Consider the following 19,646-nt stretch of genomic DNA (forward strand, 5'->3'; position numbering starts at 1 on the left):
ACCAAATTGATGTCACAAATGAGCGCACCACAGGGAATTCTGGGCAAGTGGCACCTAAACGGGGAAAAAAAAATGCTGTTGCAACTAAATGGGATTAAATGATGATCTTTCTCAGAACAGGTTCTACACAAAATCAAATCCAATATTTGAATTTCTTGACTGTCAAAATCATATAATCCCTATACAGATTAATAGGAAGTGCACAGAAATTTATACAAAATATCATTAACGTTGGACATCATAACACATTTATCGTGCTATGCAGAAAGGTGCCAAGGGTTTTATAAGATAACCAGGAGATAAGACGTGTTCAAAGGACAGAAGCGGGTTGAATATCAAGACAAGAATCAGACTCAAAAATAACAGAACAAATGTCTTAGCCAGCAGATTGTTAACCAAAGGATCAAGAAGGATTTGCTTTTATTATTTTGAATCCGTAAACTCGGATGCGGATATGACCTTGCAGTAAATGTTCATCCCATCACGTCGTGACTGACAGTTCACAACCTTAAAGGACACACCCTCAGCAATGGGTGCTCAAAAATGGAGGTGGAAACATTTCAAAATATTTCACAACCTAAAAAACTAAGCTTTAAATTGAAATAAAATTGAATGTCATCATTGAACCTCCAGGGGTAGAAAGCCACCCAAATCACCCTAACTCTAATTTGTCCAAAGGGCCAGGGGAAGTTGGAAACTGTTGGAACTGCAACAAAATATTCAATACAAATAAACTTCTATTAAGAAATGAGTGAGGGATAGAAAGCCTGACAGAGATGTGAAGGGACAGGTGGTGGGGCGACTATGGAGGCTGGAAACGTCAGTGGTGGAGAAAGTTGTGTTTATGAGTAGTAGTTCTGTATTTAGTCATTTATAGAAGGTGTACTTGAATGTATACTTCCATTTTATGTGAGAACTTGTTACAGCCAGTGGCTGACCTACATTTATGGGGCCCTGAAACTTGAATGTTATGTGGGGTCCCCTTCACAACCATAAACGAGGTCTGGATAACCACTGTGAACTTCTTCATTGTGGTTATTCCACAACAGGTCACCACAACTTTTTTGTAAAAAATCTTATATTTTGATTACAATTGTTCTAAATTATAATAAATTATTATTAAAAAAAAAAAACTTGTACAGAAAATGAAATTTTGTAGCAATGTGATTAGGGGTACTGAAGCGTAAGCTTTATTAGTTTCATAGTTGGTCAGGCCCGATATGTACTAATTCTATATTTAGTACTTTATAAAATTTATAATTGCAATTTATATTAGAACATGTCACAATGCCATGCAGGGGATCACGGTGGCGCAGTGGTAGCGCTGCTGCCTCGCAGTAAGGAGACCCGGGTTTGCTTCCCAAGTCCTCTCTGTGTGGAGTTTGCGTGTTCTCCCAGTGTCTGCGTGGGTTTCCTCCCACAGTCCAAAAACATGCAGGTTAGGTGTATTGGCGATCCTAAATTGTCCCTAGTGTGTGCTTGGTGCGTGGGTGTGTGTGTGCCCTGCCCGGGATTTGTTCCTGCCTTGCACCCTGTATTGGCTGGGATTGGTTCCAGGAGACCCCCGTGACCCTGTGTTAGGATATAGCAGGTTGGAAAATGACTGACTGACAATGCCATGCACCTGAAATCTGTGAAGGGCGCTATATAAAAAAAATGCAAAAAAAAAAAAAGAGATGACAACTTTAACTTCCATAGATATTATACTAAAAAAATCTAACAAATTAAAGATCACAATAAAAAATAAACAAAAAAAAAACTTTGATCCTCAAAGTTTAAAAGGAAACTACGGTGAATAATTGTAATTGTAATACAGTACAGCACGATCTTGTAATATTACAAACCTCCAATTAATATCCTGAAACCACGAGACTCACTTCGGGCAGATTTTCCTAAAATCACTGCAACTGCAATGGTCTTCAACACAATTTTATTCCCACCTCAAAGAAGCATTGCACTCGAGAGGTACTGACAGGAAATGACATCATCATCGGAAAAGGCCAAACAAAAAAAAAATCCTTGAACAAAGAATGCAGAGCTGATGCCTGTGTCCCCGCCCCTCCGCTCGTTTATTGGCATTGCTGGACGGCGAGTCGAAAACGTTGCAGTCCTGATTGGCTACTGCTGATGTCACTCGAGCCACTCTAGAGTTTCCGTCGGGACCGATACACAGAGGGGACTCTGTGCGAGCTTCTTTTTTTCGGATTCGGATGGCTACAGATTAAAGTCGGAGCGGTCAGGTAAGTGGGATATATGGTTGGTGGTGGTCGGTGGGGGATTTGCCTGTGGTCCATCGATGTCCTCGCAAGGGGAGGGCGTGCGATTCCAAGTGTGGTGCCTGCTGGGGAAGCATTGCAGAACTTTGAAAAGTTTGAGGAGCATCGGCGCCAGCCGCGCGCGATACGAAACCATTGTCCGACGGATCGCTTCCCGGATGGCTGCTGAGGAAACGGAGTAGCTCGCTTGGTCGGGTGGGTGGTGAAGTAGTAGGGAACTGTGTCGGAGCCGACGAAATGAACACAAAGAAATTGAATCAAAACGACTGATAGAATGAGATGGAGTCGCGCACCGAGATTACAGCAACTGACTGTCCCGGGAACCTTAAATGCAAACGAGTGGGATTAGCGTTGACAGGCAGTTTTTTTTTTTTTGTTTCTTTTTTAACAAAAAGAAGAAGCAGCGAATCAAAACCGCGACGCTTTCCTGTTCCAACACTGCCGCGAATCGTGCAGGAACGAGGAAGACGGAGGGCAGACGAGATACCCAAGTCAGATGGGACGCCAAAGCAGGAAAACCGATCTGGTAATGTTCAGAATAAGCTGGCGAGTCGTGCAGATGAGGTGTGCAGCACCGTAACGCCTCGGGGCTCACAGCTGCTCTGTCACTGGTGGCTTCATTTGCGTGTAACTGATAGCAAGTGCCGCGGGCAGTGCCAGGGAGGCGGGCAGTTTCGATTACCTTACTAAGGTTACAGTTAATGACAGGTATGGCAGACGCGCAAATGAGTGTAAGGCAGGCAGCACGGCCGCCGCAAACGTACACAAGTGCTTGTTGTTGAAGGCACGCTTCTCAGTTTGCTTCAAAGTACGTGTTTGTACTCGGAGAGTATTTCAAAAATATATACAGTACTTACCTGAGAGGGGTCGTGCATTTTAATAATAAATCACATTTATATAATGCTTTTGTAAACTGCTCAAAGTGCTTTACATAGACAGTGGGGAGCCTCCATCAAAGTGTAGCATCCACCTGGATGATGTGATGGCAGCCACTGCTGAATGAGTAGGCTCACCACACATTAGGTGAAGACGGAGATGGCTAGTTAGCTAATTAGAGACAGTGGGTGATTAGTGGGCCAGAATGACCAGCTCATGCCAGAGCATTGTGCCAACACCCAACCCCTTTCAAAAGATGCGCAGGGATCTTTTATGACCACAGAGTGTTAGGACCTTTGTTTTACATCACCTCTGAGTGACAGCCATCAGTGCTCTGAGGCATTGAGATCCACACACAGACTTTGGGGTGAGTGCCCTCCTGTTCAGGGCCGACTCTTGTCATGTGGGCAAAGTAGGCGATCACTGAGGGCAGGGGTGGGCAATGTCAGTCCTGGAGGGCCGATGTGGCTGCAGGGTTTTGTTCCAACCCAGTTTCTTATTGACAAGTCAATTATTGCTGACTTCTTAAGTGACATTTTGATGTTTTATTTTAGTGGTCTTTATCGTTAAGGTTCCCATCCTTAATTTCTTATGTCAGTCTTAAACACCTACATTAACTGTTTTTAATGGCTCCTTATCTACATTACTAAACAAAGGTGTGTGTGTGTGTATATCTATCTAACTATCCATCTATCCATCCATTTTCCAACCCGCTGAATCCGAACACAGGGTCAAGGGGGTCTGCTGGAGCCAATCCCAGCCAACACAGGGCACAAGGCAGGAACTAATCCTGGGCAGGGTGCCAACCCACTGCAGGACACACACAAACACAGCCACACACCAAGCACACACTAGGGCCAATTTAGAATCGCCAATCCACCTAACCTGCATGTCTTTAGACCGTGGGAGGAAACCGGAGCGCCCGGAGGAAACTCACGCAGACACGGGGAGAACATGCAAACTCCACGCAGGGAGGACCCGGGAAGCGAACCCAGGTCTCCCAACTGCGAGGCAGCAGCGTTACTCACTCACTATATATATATATATATATATATATATATATATATATATTCACGGCATTCGAAGTCTGTGTCACAATCTGATAGTGTGGGTGGTTACCTACCAGGTAACGCTATATATATATTATTATTTGTTTCCAATTTACTTAATTTAAACCTTTGCACTCTGATATTTTTCTTACTTATGAGTGCAGCAACTCAAACATTTTGGACATAAATGACATAACCATTAAATTTCAATTTTAGTTTTAATAAATTGGTTAGTTAGTACAAATATATTTATTTAATTAAATGAAAACTTTCCCAGGACGCTCCCACCCTCTGATTTTTCATCCCTCCAAAGATCGGAGGGAACAGAAAGTGATTGCCATTCTTGGATTTGCGATTCTTTACAGAATCGGGGGTTTGCTGGTTAGCAATAAGATGCAAATGATAAAGGAGCCAGCAGTTCTCAATCTAAGTTGTTTCCATTTACACCTTGGTGGATTCATTATGCACTATTTGGAGTAATAAATCACTTACCGTGTATACTTGCGTTTAAGTTCTCCCATGGATAAGACAGGGCTTGGTTTTACAGTATAATTTCTTGTATTTTATAATGTCGGTCATATAACTCGAATGTGGGAAAATTCACCCTATTGGTACAAGGGATTACGATATGCTAACACCCACCTGAGAGAGTAACCTAACCTAACCTTAACGTTATCCCTAACCCTAATTTCCCCTTGGGATCAATAAAGTATCTATCTATCTATCTATCTATCTATCTATCTATCTATCTATCTATCTATCTATCTATCTATCTATCTATCTATCTATCTATCTACAGAGCACACAGCCTTTTTGTCCTATGTATTGTGCCTACGTCACCACACGGTAATACCCAAACTATTTGTAAGCGACGTTTGCACTGTTTTTTGTATCTCATATCCTCACACACCTTTATCGTAAGAGCATCCCTCATCTACGATGGAGCGTTCGAGCAGAAGAAAATATGAAGCTGGTTTGAAATTAAAAGTTATTGAAGTGGCGAAAGAAATTGGTAACTGCGCTGCTGCAGCAAAATTCGATGTGTCGTATTTTTGAACGGGCGTATCAGTCGGGGTCTGATTTTATAATCAATTTTGCAGTTTTCAAGACCCGACTTATACGCGAGTATATATGGTAATAAAAAAAATGTGACAGACTGAAAATGATCCGTTTTAGGCTTCAAAACATTTGGATGATTTCCTTGGAAAGGGAAAAAAAAATCTACTATACAAGAACCCAACATTGCAGACTAACATCGGGATTTCCCATCGGGATTAATAAAGTATCTATCTAATCTAATCTAATCTAACAAGCCATACGTTTAAATAAGGTTTGAGGTTGGCAAGGATTGGTGCCTAAGTAAGCAATTGGGTCAGAACGAAAACCTGTAACCACTGCAGCCCTCCGGGACCTACATTGCCCACTCCTCATCTAGGGCAACAAGTTCGTTTGGGAAGAGCGGCCCGTTAAATCTCCATAGGGGACCCCCACCTGCTTGATTAACTGCGTGCTGAAATCTCCAAGTGGGACCATCCTGATGAACAAATCAAGTGTCTGTGTGTCAGAATCACCAATAAGGACCCCCCACCCATCTTTTTAGAACATTAGCACAATCTGGACGAGAACAGGCAACTCAGCCCGACAAAGCTTGTCAGCCCGATCCACTTAATTCTTCTAAACAAAAACCTCAAGTCCAGTTTCAATGGTCCATAACGTCTTACTACTGTTTGTGAGAAATTTATCTTTAAGGAGTTTCCAACTGTGTCCCCGTGTTCTTCATGAACTCATTTTAAAGTCACTGTCTCGCTCCACTGCTCTAATTCCCTTCATAATTTTAAACACTTCAATTGGGTCTCCTCTTAATCTTCTTTTGCTTAAAGTGTAAAGGCTCGGCTCTTTTAATCTTTCCTCATAACTCATCCCCTGTAGCCCCTGAATCAGCCTAGTCGCTCTTCTCTGGACCTTTTCTTGTGCTGCTAAGACCAAAACTGCACACAGGACTCCAGATGAGGCCTCACCTCCTGTGACTTGTACTCCACACATCAAGGCGCTATATAACCTGACATTTTGTTTACCTTGTTAATGGCTTCTGAACACTGTCTGGCAGTTGATAGTGTAGAGTCCACTGCGACTCCTAAATCCTTGTCATAAGGTGGACTCTCGATTTTCAGACCTCCCATTGTGTATTCAGAAATCTTCATTATGTACTCGTGCAAAGCCTTAATATGGATTCCAAACCCCACCGATCTGCAATAACGTGTATAGTGGTTGCCTTCAAGATTCCTTGGCTTGGGTGTGACATTTTACTTTTGCATAATGAGACCCATGTTTGCGTGAGAGTTTCCCCGTGTCTGGTCTGTAGAGGTAAAAGGGAAAGGATTACTGCACCCCGCCACCCCCTGGCTTGGCGTGGAATTACCTTCTTTTGGTTCTTCTAGCGGCCACCCATGCGCTTGTGTGTGACAAGGGTTTTGAAAACACAGACTCTTAATTGCATTCTGGTTGGTTCGTGCTTAATACGTGTCCCTTCCCCGATGGCATCCCGTTTTTCTCACCCTCACCTTATACTCCTGCGTTACTCTCTATTATAATTCCACCCCATTGTCTGTCCAAACCAAACAAGTTTTTTTTTTTGTTTGTTTTTCGTGTTCTCCATTGCTATTCTCCGTGTGTAAACACAACCTGCAAATGAATGTCCAGCGTGGAGGACACTCCTCTTCCTGCTCCTGCCCATTGTGGAGGAATGATTAAGTTGTATGCGTTTTTGGCCATTTTAGTGCAGGCGAAATTACTTTTATAAATGATGCGAAAATGATAGTGTAGACAGAGATCATTTTCATTTAAAAATAAGTCATTTTTACATAAGAACATCATAGTGTTTGAACATACCCTTAGGCCAAAATTATATCAGAAGCAGTGACGCACGTGGTGCTGAATTTCGAGGAGAGGCTGGTTATGTGGGTGCCAGGATGAAGAACATTGGGCTAAATATGACGCAACAGGTCATCAAAGTGTACTGAATGCGTGCATAAATATTTGTAGTGCATCTGTTCATGTACAGTGCATCCAGAAAGTATTCACAGCGCATCACTTTTTCCACATTTTGTTATCCATCCATCCAGTTTCCAACCCGCTGAATCCGAACAGAGGGTCATGGGGATCTGCTGGAGCCAATCCCAGCCAACACAGGGAACAAGGCAGGAAACAAACCTGGGCAGGGTGCCAACCTACCGCAGGACACACACCCACACACCAAGCACACACTAGGGCCAATTTAGAATCACCAATCCACCTAACCTGCATGTCTTTGGACTGTGGGAGGAAACCGGAGCGCCCGGAGGAAACCCAGACAGACACGGGGAGAACATGCAAACTCCACGCAGGGAGGACCCAGGAAGCGAACCCAGGTCCCCAGATCTCCCAACTGCGAGGCAGCAGCACTACCCACTGCGCCACCGTGCCGCCCACATTTTGTTATGTTACAGCCTTATTCCAAAATGGATTACATTCATTTTTTTCCTCAGAATTCTACACACAACATCCCATAATGACAACGTGAAAAAAGTTTACTTGAAGTTTTTGCAAATTTATTAAAAATAAAAAAAATTGAGAAAGCACATGTACATAAGTATTCACAGCCTTTGTCATGAAGCTCAAAATTGAGCTCAGGTGCCTCCTGTTTCCCCTGATCATCCTTGAGATGTTTCTGCAGCTTCATTGGAGTCCACCTGTGGTAAATTCAGTTGACTGGACATGATTTGGAAAGGCACACACCTGTCTATATAAGGTCCCGCAGTTGACAGTTCATGTCAGAGCACAAACCAAGCATGAAGTCAAAGGAATTGTCTGTAGACCTCCGAGACAGGATTGTCTTGAGGCACAAATCTGGGGAAGGTTACAGAAAAATTTCTGCTGCTTTGAAGGTCCCAATGAACACAGTGGCCTCCATCATCCATAAGTGGAAGAAGTTCGAAACCACCAGAACTCTTCCTAGAGCTGGCCGGCCATCTAAACTGAGCGATCGGGGGAGAAGGGCCTAGTCAGGGAGGTGACCAAGAACCCGATGGTTACTCTGTCAGAGCTCAAGAGGTCCTCTGTGGAGAGTGGAGAACCTTCTAGAAGGACAACCATCTCTGCAGCAGTCCACCAATCAGGCCTGTATGGTAGAGTGGCCAGACAGAAGCCCCTCCTTAGTAAAAGGCACATGGCAGCCCACCTGGAGTTTGCCAAAATGCACCTGAAGGACTCTCAGACCATGAGAAAGAATATACTCTGGTCTGATGAGACAAAGATTGAACTCTTTGGTGTGAATGCCAGAGGTCACGTTTGGAGGAAACCAGGCCAATACCATCCCTACAGTGAAGCATGGTGGTGGCAGCATCATGCTATGGGGATGTTTTTCAGTGGCAGGAACTGGGAGACTAGTCAGGATAAAGGGAAAGACGACTGCAGCAATGTACAGAGACCTCCTGGATGAAAACCTGCTCCAGAGCGCTCTTGACCTCAGACTGGGGCAACGGTTCATCTTTCAGCAGGACAACGACCCTAAGCACACAGCCAAGATATCAAAGGAGTGGCTTCAGGACGACTCTGTGAATGTCCTTGAGTGGCCCAGCCAGAGCCCAGACTTGAATCCGATTGAACATCTCTGGAGAGATCTTAAAATGGCTGTGCACCGATGCTTCCCATCCCACCTGATGGAGCTTGAGAGGTGCTGCAAAGAGGAATGGGTGAAACTGGCAAAGGATAGGTGTGCCAAGCTTGTGGCATCATATTCAAAAAGACTTGAGGCTGGAATTGCTGCCAAAGGTGCATCGACAAAGTATTGAGCAAAGGCTGTGAATACTTATGGACATGGGATTTCTCAGTTTTTTTATTTTTAATAAATTTGTGAAAACCTCAAGTAAACTTTTTTCACGTTGTCATTATGGGGTGTTGTGTGTAGAATTCTGAGGAAAAAAGTGAATTGAATCCATTTTGGAATAAGGCTGTAACATAACAAAATGTGGAAAAAGTGATGCGCTGTGAATACTTTCCGGATGCCCTGTAGGTCACTTCTTTGATTCTTTTGGTTAAGGGATCTGACATGCCACCTTCATACCACCCCCCACCCAACCCAATTAAAGTAAATGGTAACTCTTCCATCAGAAGAGTCTCGCATGCAGTGAAGTTGTTAGGTATGCAACCCTGACCAGACACTGTCACCCAATGACTAGGAGAATGTCCATGTGCTGATGAAACCGGCTGGCACAAGTACAACTGCATTTTGGTTGCCGACATCACGCATGTGCCCAAACGTTGATAGAAATGTTTGTTTTGTATTTGTATGCAAAATTTGGTTGACCTTGGTGAAAGCGTACTCAAGTTATTGTGTTTATATACACACACACACACAGAAACGCACAGACATAATTCCAAAAATGGTATTCTCAGACTCGGGGAGGTCTAAAACTTATTCATCAAAATCTCAAAATGGAATATTTGGAGGATTCCAATACTTTCCCTATACTCTGACTCATCTGCAGTGCCCTAACACTTACCGTATGTTAGGATGCTATTTGTCGATTTTAGTTCAGCGGTTAACACCGTATTCCCGGACAAGCTGGTTCAAAAGCTTCATAATCTGAGTCTGTCCACATCGTCGTGTCTCTGGATCAGGGACTATTATTATATGTACAAGGTGCAGCTGACGCCATTGATGAAATTCAGTAAATCACAGAGCCAACTGCACTTGAACTGGCTGCCACCAAGCACAGAGAGGCCAACGCTGATGCTTGTAGACCAGTCTAGTGCAATGACTGAATCCCAGGTACAGTGATGCTGATTCGCTAGGGGGGCGCCAGTGGTCGTGAGCTGGCTGCTCTATGAATGTACGGCACAGACTGATCAGCTTTGGCGTGCTGGTAAATTGCACTGGGAACTCACTATAGCTGGTTGCGGTGTTTAACAAATAATACTTTGCTGAATATACTCGGCTCTGGCGTGCTGACAAATTGCATTGGTAACCGAATATAGCTGGTTACGGCGGTTTAAGGGTTAAAAAAATGACACCCACGTTAGGATGGTACTTGAGGAACCGGGTCTGTTGTTTTTATCAGTTTGTTTTTTTTATTAGCAAAAGTATGGCATGGACCAAAGATCAAACACCTGGTAATCTGTCAGGCTTTGTGAGTCTGTAGTTTGGATCCATTCATCCATTATCCAACCCGCTATATCCTAACTATAGGGTCACGGGGGTCGGCTGGAGCCAATCCCTGCCAACCCAGGGCAGGGCACACACACACACACACACACACACCAAGCACACACTAGGGACAATTTAGAATCGTCAATGCACCTAACCTGCATGTCTTTGAACTGTGGGAGGAAACCCACGTAGACACGGGGAGAACATGCAAACTCCACGCAGGGAGGACCCAGGAAGCAAACCCGGGTCTCCTACTGTAGTTTAGATGTTCATAATTAAAACCTGGTAGACCCGGGCGTCTGGACTACCAGTTTACCAATACACCCCTGATTGTACATGAATGAGCTCTGCCCATTTAGGGTTGGATCCAGTCTCATATTTGATGCTGCAGATATCGACTTGTGACCCCATAGTGCTTTAATCGCATTCGGTAATGAATTTGGGGCCTGCTTTGACACTGAGAAATAGAAAGTTAGAAATGCAAAGTCTCTGTAGTTAAAACTTCATCTGCCGACATGTTTAGGTTTCTGATTTTTTCCACCCTTCAGGACTGAATTCACTTTAATCTTTTTGCATACTGGCACAGCACATCGATTTAGTTCTCTGTGTGTACAGCATGTGTTTCTGTGATAATAACCTGCATGTGACTAGATATACCATGCTGTGGTGGGGGTGTTGCATAGTAAGGTGGGGCAGAGCAGAGGGCTTAGCTGGCATCACCAGGAGGCTCTCCACATGCAGTGTCTGTAAAGTAGTCTCTGTCCAGCCGAGGCTAGGAGTCTCCTGTAGCTAAAGCTGTAGAGAGGCTGCTCCTGAGGGCCATTGTAATTAGGATGATTTGGGTTCCTGGTTGACCACCGGTGGTTACTGCACCACAGATCAGTGAAGTAAAATGGCTTGTGGTGTGAGTTCACAGCAATACAGCTTGGTGCAGTTGGCAGGATTTGCACTGTAAGCAGGTGGATTTTGGTGGTAGTTACACAATAAGATGGGTACTGGGTAGATAGCTCACCTGATTTCACCGGGAAGCCCTCCATTTTGTGTTTAGAAAACAGTCTCTGTGCAGCTGAGCCTAGGAGTGTCCCTTAGCTAAAGTTACAGAAAGGTGGTTTCTGAGGGCCGATGTAATCCAGTTGATTTGGGTTTATGGTTGACCACAAGTGGTTACCGCAGTGCAAATTGGTGAACTGAGATAGCTCGTGGTGCGAGTCCACAGCAGTACGCTTGGCGTAGTCGGCAGGATGTGCACTCTGAACAGGTGGATTTTGGTGGTAGTTACATAATAAGATGGACACTGAGTAGATAGCTCAGCTGATTTCACCGGGAAGCCCTCCACGTACTGTATTTAGAAAACAGTCTCTGTGTAGCTGAGGTTAGAAGTTTCTCTCAGCTAAAGGCCAGCAGGATTACATGTGAAAGTGATAAATAAATCGGGCTTTCCGAATTTACGTACTATGGCCATGGCATCCTGATAGTTTTGTTGCATGTATCTTCGACTTCCTGGAAATGTGGATGGTAATTTGATCATTTTGCCTACACGTACGTTGTTATTTTCAGCGTTTGCTTGCAGTGCGTCTGATAGTCCTTTGTATTGTTTCACGCGCAGATCTTGTTGATGTAATCTGAGATAGTTGAGACACGCGCCCTCTGTTTTAACATACGCATCTACGACATACTGTTGGAATAGTTTGCCACTGGAGTGCAAAATACTAGATGTGTTGCTCATTGCTAATCTGTACGTGTAAAATTGGCATTGAGTAAGCCTTATTCGTTTGGCGGTTCTTTTATCAGGAACATGTTGTAAATCTTTGTGCCAGCCAATGTTTCCGTAAGGGAATAAAAGTGGGTAAACCATAAGATCGGAATTCATATTGAGCATGGAAATCTGTTTACAGGAGTTGCGTATGGGATAAATGCAAATGTCCCTTTCGGCAGGCGCTTCGCCATCTTCTCAGACGAAAATCGCTGCAATGTCGGGGCATTGTATCATCGTAAATCCTGCCCAGGGTTTTCCTTGAAAACCATTTGTACAGATGCTGTTGGATTGGACTGAGCGATTTCATGCATGTGTTTGTATGATTTAGCAAAGGGGTTGATGGTTCCGAGCATGGAATCTAGCTGGAGAAGTAAATTTTCGCTGCATGCAGAGTTTGTTTTATTTTGTTAGCATACTTAGCTTGCGCTGTGTCAAAAACATACAACTGTCCATATCCTTGTGAGGTAGAAGTGTATAGTAGAGAGATTTGGTGATAAATTTGCTCGTGTATTTTAAAACAGTATGGTCCGTGGCCAGGAGGTTGAGTTATCTGTGCACCCATGGAAGCAAACGCTAGAGAAGAGTTGTATTCTCGAATGTGTTCACGATAATTTTTAGCTTTTGATGTTTGCTGTGTAAGAAGCTGTTGTAAAGACACAGGTGGCTCCCGCAAAGGTGGTAAAGCTACTTTACCGTTGTGGCAGCACCTCGAGTACTTGTTGGATGTATTACGCAGGCAGCGTGGGGAAGGGTTTGGAAGAGGACGAATAGGAATCGAGAAATGCCATGTCGGCTGCGTGTGGACGGGACCGGTTTTGAAGTGGAAGTAGGACGAACCAGAAGAGAAATATATATGAGACTAGACAAAGAGCCCGTTTCGACAATGTAAGATGAAACGGGCACGAGTGGAATAGTACAATATATAATAAGTATAAGCACCACAAACCTGATATAGGTGTATTGAATGAATGCGTAATTAGGCCTTGAGCTGTAGTCGGAATCGCCTTTCAGGCCTCTAGAGCTTTAATCGAAGTCGCCTTTCTCTTTGAATTTTTTTGTGGCCGTAAATCCGCCGCCTCCCGCAATGTTGGGGTTGGATGTCGGTCGAAGTCGCCTTTCTAATTGAATTTTCGCGGCCGTAAATCCGCCTCCTGCCACAATGTTGGTCTCGTAAGGTTTTTCGGGCAGCTGCACAGAAGGCGACTGCGCATTCGGCTTCGGACGGACGTGAGTGAGAGAGGACACTGGCGAATTATGTATTAAGATTATGTACATTAAAGAACCATCAACAACCAATCAAATCAAATTAACAATATACATGGTATTCAACAATTATTATAAAAGTAAAGTTGAATAAATCGGACTAAGCAGCTGCATGAGGTAAAGGCAAAGTACCACTTCCGGTTAGTGGAAATAGCCCAAAAGTTGATAGAAATGTTAATTTTGTACATAATACTTGTATGCAAAATTTGGTTGACCTAAGTGAAAACTTACTCAAGTTATCCTGTTTATACAGACACACACACTCACAGAGACAGAGAGACACACAAACATAATTCCGAAAATGGTATTTTTGGACCCAAGGAGGTCTAAAACTTTGCGATTCATCAAAATCTCAAAATGGCATTTTTGGAGGATTCCAATATTTTCCCTATACTTTGTATACGAGAGAGTCAGGGAGGTCTAAAACATTGAGATTCATCAAAATCTCGACATCGAATCTTTGAACGATTACAATACTTTCCCTATACTCCGTATACGAAAAAGTAAAAAACGTATAATACTACAGATCTCGCTAAACGTTGCGATGCATGTCGCCATTTTGGATTGATGTCACGATCTGAAGTCTGACAAACTCGGACGTGACAGACTGGCCCTTAGTTTCCAAGTTGGAAGTCTGCCTTCAAACAGAACACAGCAAAAGAGACCACGTGTGGTACCCGGTAATCCGTATTTCCACTAAGCAAAGTTCTGCAGAATGTTCTGCTGTAGACCGCACAAGTAACAGGTGGCTCCAGTATTGCAAGACACAATTTCACCTGCGTAACTTGTGTTGCCCAAATGTTCGTACCTTGTCAGTGGCCAGATTATCACACTAACCAGAATTTCGTTTCCACTTGGCGTCATCTCTCATGCAGTGTTTGCTACTAAAACGTTACATGTGGGAATTGTAGAAAAGAATATTCTTAAAGGTGATGATTTGCATATATTCAAAGAGAATCATAAGCATATATGAAAATAAGTGTCATATCCTAATGCACGCTAGTATAGTAAGGGTTAAACTATAAAAATCCCTCGTCTGCACATTTTATTTTTCTCTTTGCAGCTGTAAACCACCAATATCTTGCTGCTAAGCTTAAAAACTTTAGTCAAGGACACTATGTTCTTTGAGAGAGCTAAACAGGCAATTGTTTTAAGAAATGCAGTTACTGAGGCCTTAATAATGAGAGAAAAACCAGATAGGCCATTTGGTTCCACTTGTAGTGGCTAGGTCTCAGCCTCCCTGCCTGCCTGGACAGGTGATGTCAAGTCGAGGAAAATGTAGTTTATAAAAAAACGGTGTTATTGTTTTAGTCTCCAAACCTCTAGTCTAGTATCTTATGTGTGGGTTTGCCTGTTTCCAACTTACTGGTGGGAATCAAATTGCTAAATAAGTTTCAGACACCTGCACAGGATAAGGAGCAGTGTTGGAAAGTTTCGATCAGATGATGGACAATGGGTAATAGTAAAGACCAGCCAAGTGGGCGTGATGAGCAGGACAAAGCACCATTCTTATTAAGCTGAAGGTATTGGTGGAACTAATTTAGAGGCAGGTCTAAAGCTACAAGATGATTGGGAGTCAAGATGAGGATGAGAATAAAAAATATGGGTTGCCCATTTTTGGGTGCTCATCTTCCTTGATTGGAGTCCGTGTATGCATCACACAATAAAGCTTGATTCTGCTGCCTTCCTGAGACTCCATGTGCCTTCTTTGAGCAGCCACAACAGAATACAAATGGCAGTTTTTATAGATTTATTCAGTGTTTGTGTATCAGTTACGGGGTTAAACTGCATTACTTCTGATATATTTCAGCCAGGGCCTGGGGTTCATATTCTTGTTTCATGTATTTTTTTGCTCACTTTTGGGTCATTGTTTAATGTTAATTTTACTTTCATATATTACTGTATATGCTTTGTGTTCTATGCCTTGGTGATGTTCCTTATCTTTTGTGGGTGGTCCCCCAGGAGGCGGGGCCACTCTCCAATCACCTCCAGGAACTGCTCTCCGCCCTATAAGTCCGGAGCGTCTCCCACAGTTCCTGGCGACTCATTGTGAGTCCACTCTGGGAGTTGTGGTGAATTCTTGTGCTTTTCCTGTATTTTGGTCTTTATTGGGACTTTTGACCTTCTTGCTTGTTAGTGCAACTTGGACTGCTTTCATTTTTAGGGAAATTGTTTTGCTTTTTGAAGAGTTTTTTTTTTTTTTTTTTTGAAGGATGAATCTTTTATTTTATAAAAATCTTTCCAGGCCTGTTTTGTGACTAGCCAGGGATTTTGACTGTGTTTTCCCCCCTCTACTGGTTATTATTGGAAGTGCTTTTTGGAACTTAATGTGTTGTTGAATTCTAGTTCACAGCAACTTCCCATTTTATTTTAATTTTTAGGTTATATGTTTTGTTTACCAGGTAAATTAAGCTTTCTAATTACCATAATGAATATTCCACATTTAGCTCATTTATTTTGCATTAATATTTATAAATAAGTTGGCCTGGTAATCTTCGAATCTGTTAAGATTTTTGGAGGAAGTCAAATAATACAAATATATTGCTTTGTGTATCAGGAAACAGGATTATAAAATGTCAGTTAATGAAGTAAAAATCTGAGTGGTTTTATAATACAAAATTTGTTAGGGAGATGTTACTTCACTCTTAATTGTAGGCTTGCCAAAAGTATCGAAATATTGATAATCGATTTGAACATTTTAACCTTACTACTTCCTCTTTTTTTGGCTGCTCCCGTTAGGAGTTGCCACAGTGGATCATCTTCTTTCATATCTTTCTGTCCTCTGCATCTTGTTCTGTTACACCCATCACCTGCATGTCCTCTCTCACCACATCCATAAACCTTCTCTTAGACCTTCCTCTTTTCTTCTTCCCTGGCAGCTCTATCCTTAGCATCCTTCTCCCAATATACTCAGCATTTCTCCTCTGCACATGTCCAAACCAATGCAATCTAACCACTCTGACTTTGTCTCCCAACCGCCCAACTTGAGCTGACCCTCTAATGTCCTCATTTCTAATCCTGTTCATCTTCGTCATGCCCAGTGCAAATCTTAGCATCTTTAAATCTGCCACCTCCAGCTCTGTCTCCTCCTTTCTGGTCAGTGCCACCGTCTCCAACCCATATAACATAGCTGGTCTCACTACCGTCCTGTAGACCTTCCCTTTCACTCTTGCTGATATCCGTCTGTCACATATCACTCCTGACACTCTTCTCCACCCATTCCACCCTGCGTACACTCTCTTTTTCACTTCTCTTCCATAATCCCCGTTGCTGTGTACTGTTGATCCCAAGTATTTAAACTCCTCCACCTTCGCCAACTCTACTCCCTGCATCCTCACCATTCCATTGACCTCCCTCTCATTCACACACATGTATTCTGTCTTGTTCTTACTGACTTTCATTCCTCTCCTCTCTAAATATCTCCACCTCTTCAGGGTCTTCTCAACCTGCTCCCCACTATCGCTACATATCACAATGTCCTCAGCAAACATCATAGTCCACGGGGACTCCTGTCTAATCTCGTCTGTCAACCTGTCCATCACCATTGCAAATAAGAAAGGGCTCAGAGTCGATCCCTGATATAATCCCACCTCCGTCACTCAGGACCTCACCACTGTCACACTTCCCTCGTACATATTCTGTACAACTCTTACGTACTTCTCTGCCACTCCCAACTTCCTCGTTTTAACCTTACTACAGTACTCATTTTTAATGGTACCAATTCTACAGCCTATGTTATGAATGCACGTCCAGTTTGTCATGGCTCGAGTTGCAGTCCTGTTTCCATCCACTCACAGGTGTTAATACGATGGCAGCTTCAGCAGTGTCGGAGTCTTCACCTGCATGATAACACTGAGAGAGGATGGTGCCGGACTGACGTCTGGAAATACTCTGGCTTCGTTGCAAATGGGGACGTAAAACTCCCGTAAGATTTGCAAGCGAGTCTATTAAAAACCAATTATATATATAATTGTTACATTGTTAAATTAAATTCAAAAACAATTAAATATATAAATATAAACTGTGGTGGGCTGGCGCCCTGCCCAGGGTTTATTTCCTGCCTTGTGCCCTGTGTTGGCCGGGATTTGGCTCCAGCAGACCCCCGTGACCCTGTAGTTAGGATATAGTGGGTTAGATAATGGATGGATGGATAAATATAAAGTTGATGCATTAAATTTTGAGGGGTATCTTTTTCCTAATTATGGAAACATTAATAAGTATAAACCTATGAAACTCTGCATTTTAAGCAGAGATGTGATGTTTATTTATTTTATTTTTTTTTTAAAGTTAAAATTGTATTTTGTAGCCACTTACGTGTTTAGTGCATTAAGATCGGGGGTCTGTAATTATTTTTACCTGCGGGTCCGTTTTATTTTGTGCAGTTCATTCACGGGCAGCAAGGGCCCTGTCGCTCCCAATTTTTAAACCCTCGCCACAAACTCTGCTGCCTTAGCGCATTACTTTCTTTTATTGAGTGTGTTTTTAAAATGGTATTTCGTCACATTTATTATATAGTGTAAGGCTCTAGAATTTTTCAGTACCCAATTGCTGCTTCTCCGTGTGCTCATAAACTTGGAGCTGTGCTTCAGCGCATGTATTTAGCACATCAGTAACTCATTTGTAGCCTAACAAAAACACACTGTGACTTCACAGAACAGCACAGTGACCTGCTGCAAGTTTTTCTTGCGAAAAAAAATTTGCTGTTAGAAAAATATCGTTGTTTCGTCTTCCTACAGTTTATCCCACATTGATGCAGGGTCTACTTTTCGGCATATTGTTCTCCACTTCTTCCTGCCCAAGGCATCTTCAGAGGGAGGTCGGCTTGTTTCATGTCCTCGTTCAATGGATCCAGCCATCGCTTCTTCGGTCTTCCATGTGGTCTTTTGCCACCAGGGTTGTTGAAGTGAAAGGCTCTGGTCGTCGCTCTGCATCACTTGACTGTACCACCGAAAGCGTGCTTCTCACATCTTCGCCATGATTGCCACCACTCCCATCACTCTTCGTATAATACAATACAATACAGTTTATTTTTGTGTAGCCAAAAATCACACAGGAAGTGCCACAATGGGCTTTAACACCCCCTGCCTCTTGACAGCCCCCCAGCCTTGACTCTCTAAGAAGACAAGGAAAAACTCCCAAAAAAACTTGTAGGGAAAAAATGGAAGAAACCTTGGGAAAGGCAGTTCAAAGAGAGACCCCTTTCCAGGTAGGTTGGGAGTGCAGTGGGTGTCAAAAGAAGGGGGTCAATACACGTACAAAGTACTGAAATTCGATTACCATTTTTCGATAGTCTATACCAGATATAATAGAACTCAATAAAAAACGTATTTAAATAAATTGCAATTCTGTGTGCATTAAAATCATAACATTGACGGAAACAATTAGAAATTTTAGCCATTATTGTACAGGTAGTCGTCCTGCTGTGGGTTGGCACCCTGCCCAGGATTGTTTCCTGCCTTGTGCCCTGTGTTGGCTGGGATTGGCTCCAGCAGACCCCCGTGACCCTGTGTTCGGATTCAGCGGGTTGGAAAATGGATGGATGGATGTACAGGTAGTCCCAAGGTTACGTACATCGACATACGAATGAGGCCGCAGCTGCGCCGCATGCGCCTCAGTAACTGCCTCTCCGTCATCTTCGGCCTGCGGACACTGCAAGCGGTGGCTGGAGGGGTCGATTTCACTGCTCGTGCATTGTAGTGTCCCTCGGGTGGCTCCCGGCAGCAAGCGGTTTCACTGCCTGCCCACCACACACGGCTGCCCCGTTCGTTCTACGTGCGTGGCTAGTAATGCTTCAAGCAGTGATCCAGTTGTGGCTGAATGGGGCGGCGGGGGGGTGTTGCATTGTAGTGTGCCTCGGATGGCTGCGTGTTGAATGGGGGCAGTGGTGTTGCGGACGCTGCAGGCAGCATACTGTAGTGGAGGTGACTGTGAGGTGGGCTGGTGATGAACCGCCCCTCGCTGCCCTCATTCATTCTCAATGCCAAGTCTGCTTATACTGTAACGCACATAGCAGGAAGTTGCCTCCTGTCAGTACAGGGTGGTCCAGATCTAATTATGCAGATCCAGATCGTCTGGATGACTTTGATTTATATGGGGATGATTCCAGTTCAGCGCGAAGAGGATTCTTCGTGTCGTCAGTTTGCACACTTCTCGATGGTCCGGGATTTTTTGGATGATTTTCTATGTTAAAAACTGAATAAGATATAGCGTAATGAAAATTGCATAATTAGATCTGGACC

At 43.4% G+C, this 19,646-nt stretch overlaps 2 protein-coding genes across 2 annotated transcripts in view; one reads left to right on the forward strand and one right to left on the reverse strand.

Annotated features, from left to right (window-relative positions):
• The first annotated feature begins 1,795 nt into the window (after positions 1–1,795).
• The window catches only part of cttnbp2nlb (CTTNBP2 N-terminal like b), a 100,835-nt gene continuing 82,984 nt past the window's right edge, over positions 1,796–19,646 (forward strand). Inside the window, exon 1 of the mRNA XM_028796350.2 lies at positions 1,796–2,240. The gene's annotated coding sequence lies outside the window, so the exon portion shown is untranslated. The remainder of the gene's footprint in view (positions 2,241–19,646) is intronic.
• The window catches only part of LOC127527026 (uncharacterized), a 140,621-nt gene continuing 137,091 nt past the window's right edge, over positions 16,117–19,646 (reverse strand). The window contains exon 2 of the mRNA XM_051924500.1: positions 16,117–16,455. Within this exon, the coding sequence (XP_051780460.1) occupies positions 16,173–16,455 (283 nt within the window). The 3' untranslated portion in view covers positions 16,117–16,172. The remainder of the gene's footprint in view (positions 16,456–19,646) is intronic.

The sequence above is a fragment of the Erpetoichthys calabaricus genome, chromosome 3 (genome assembly GCF_900747795.2).
Source record: "Erpetoichthys calabaricus chromosome 3, fErpCal1.3, whole genome shotgun sequence".
NCBI classification, from domain to species: Eukaryota; Metazoa; Chordata; class Cladistia; order Polypteriformes; family Polypteridae; genus Erpetoichthys; species Erpetoichthys calabaricus.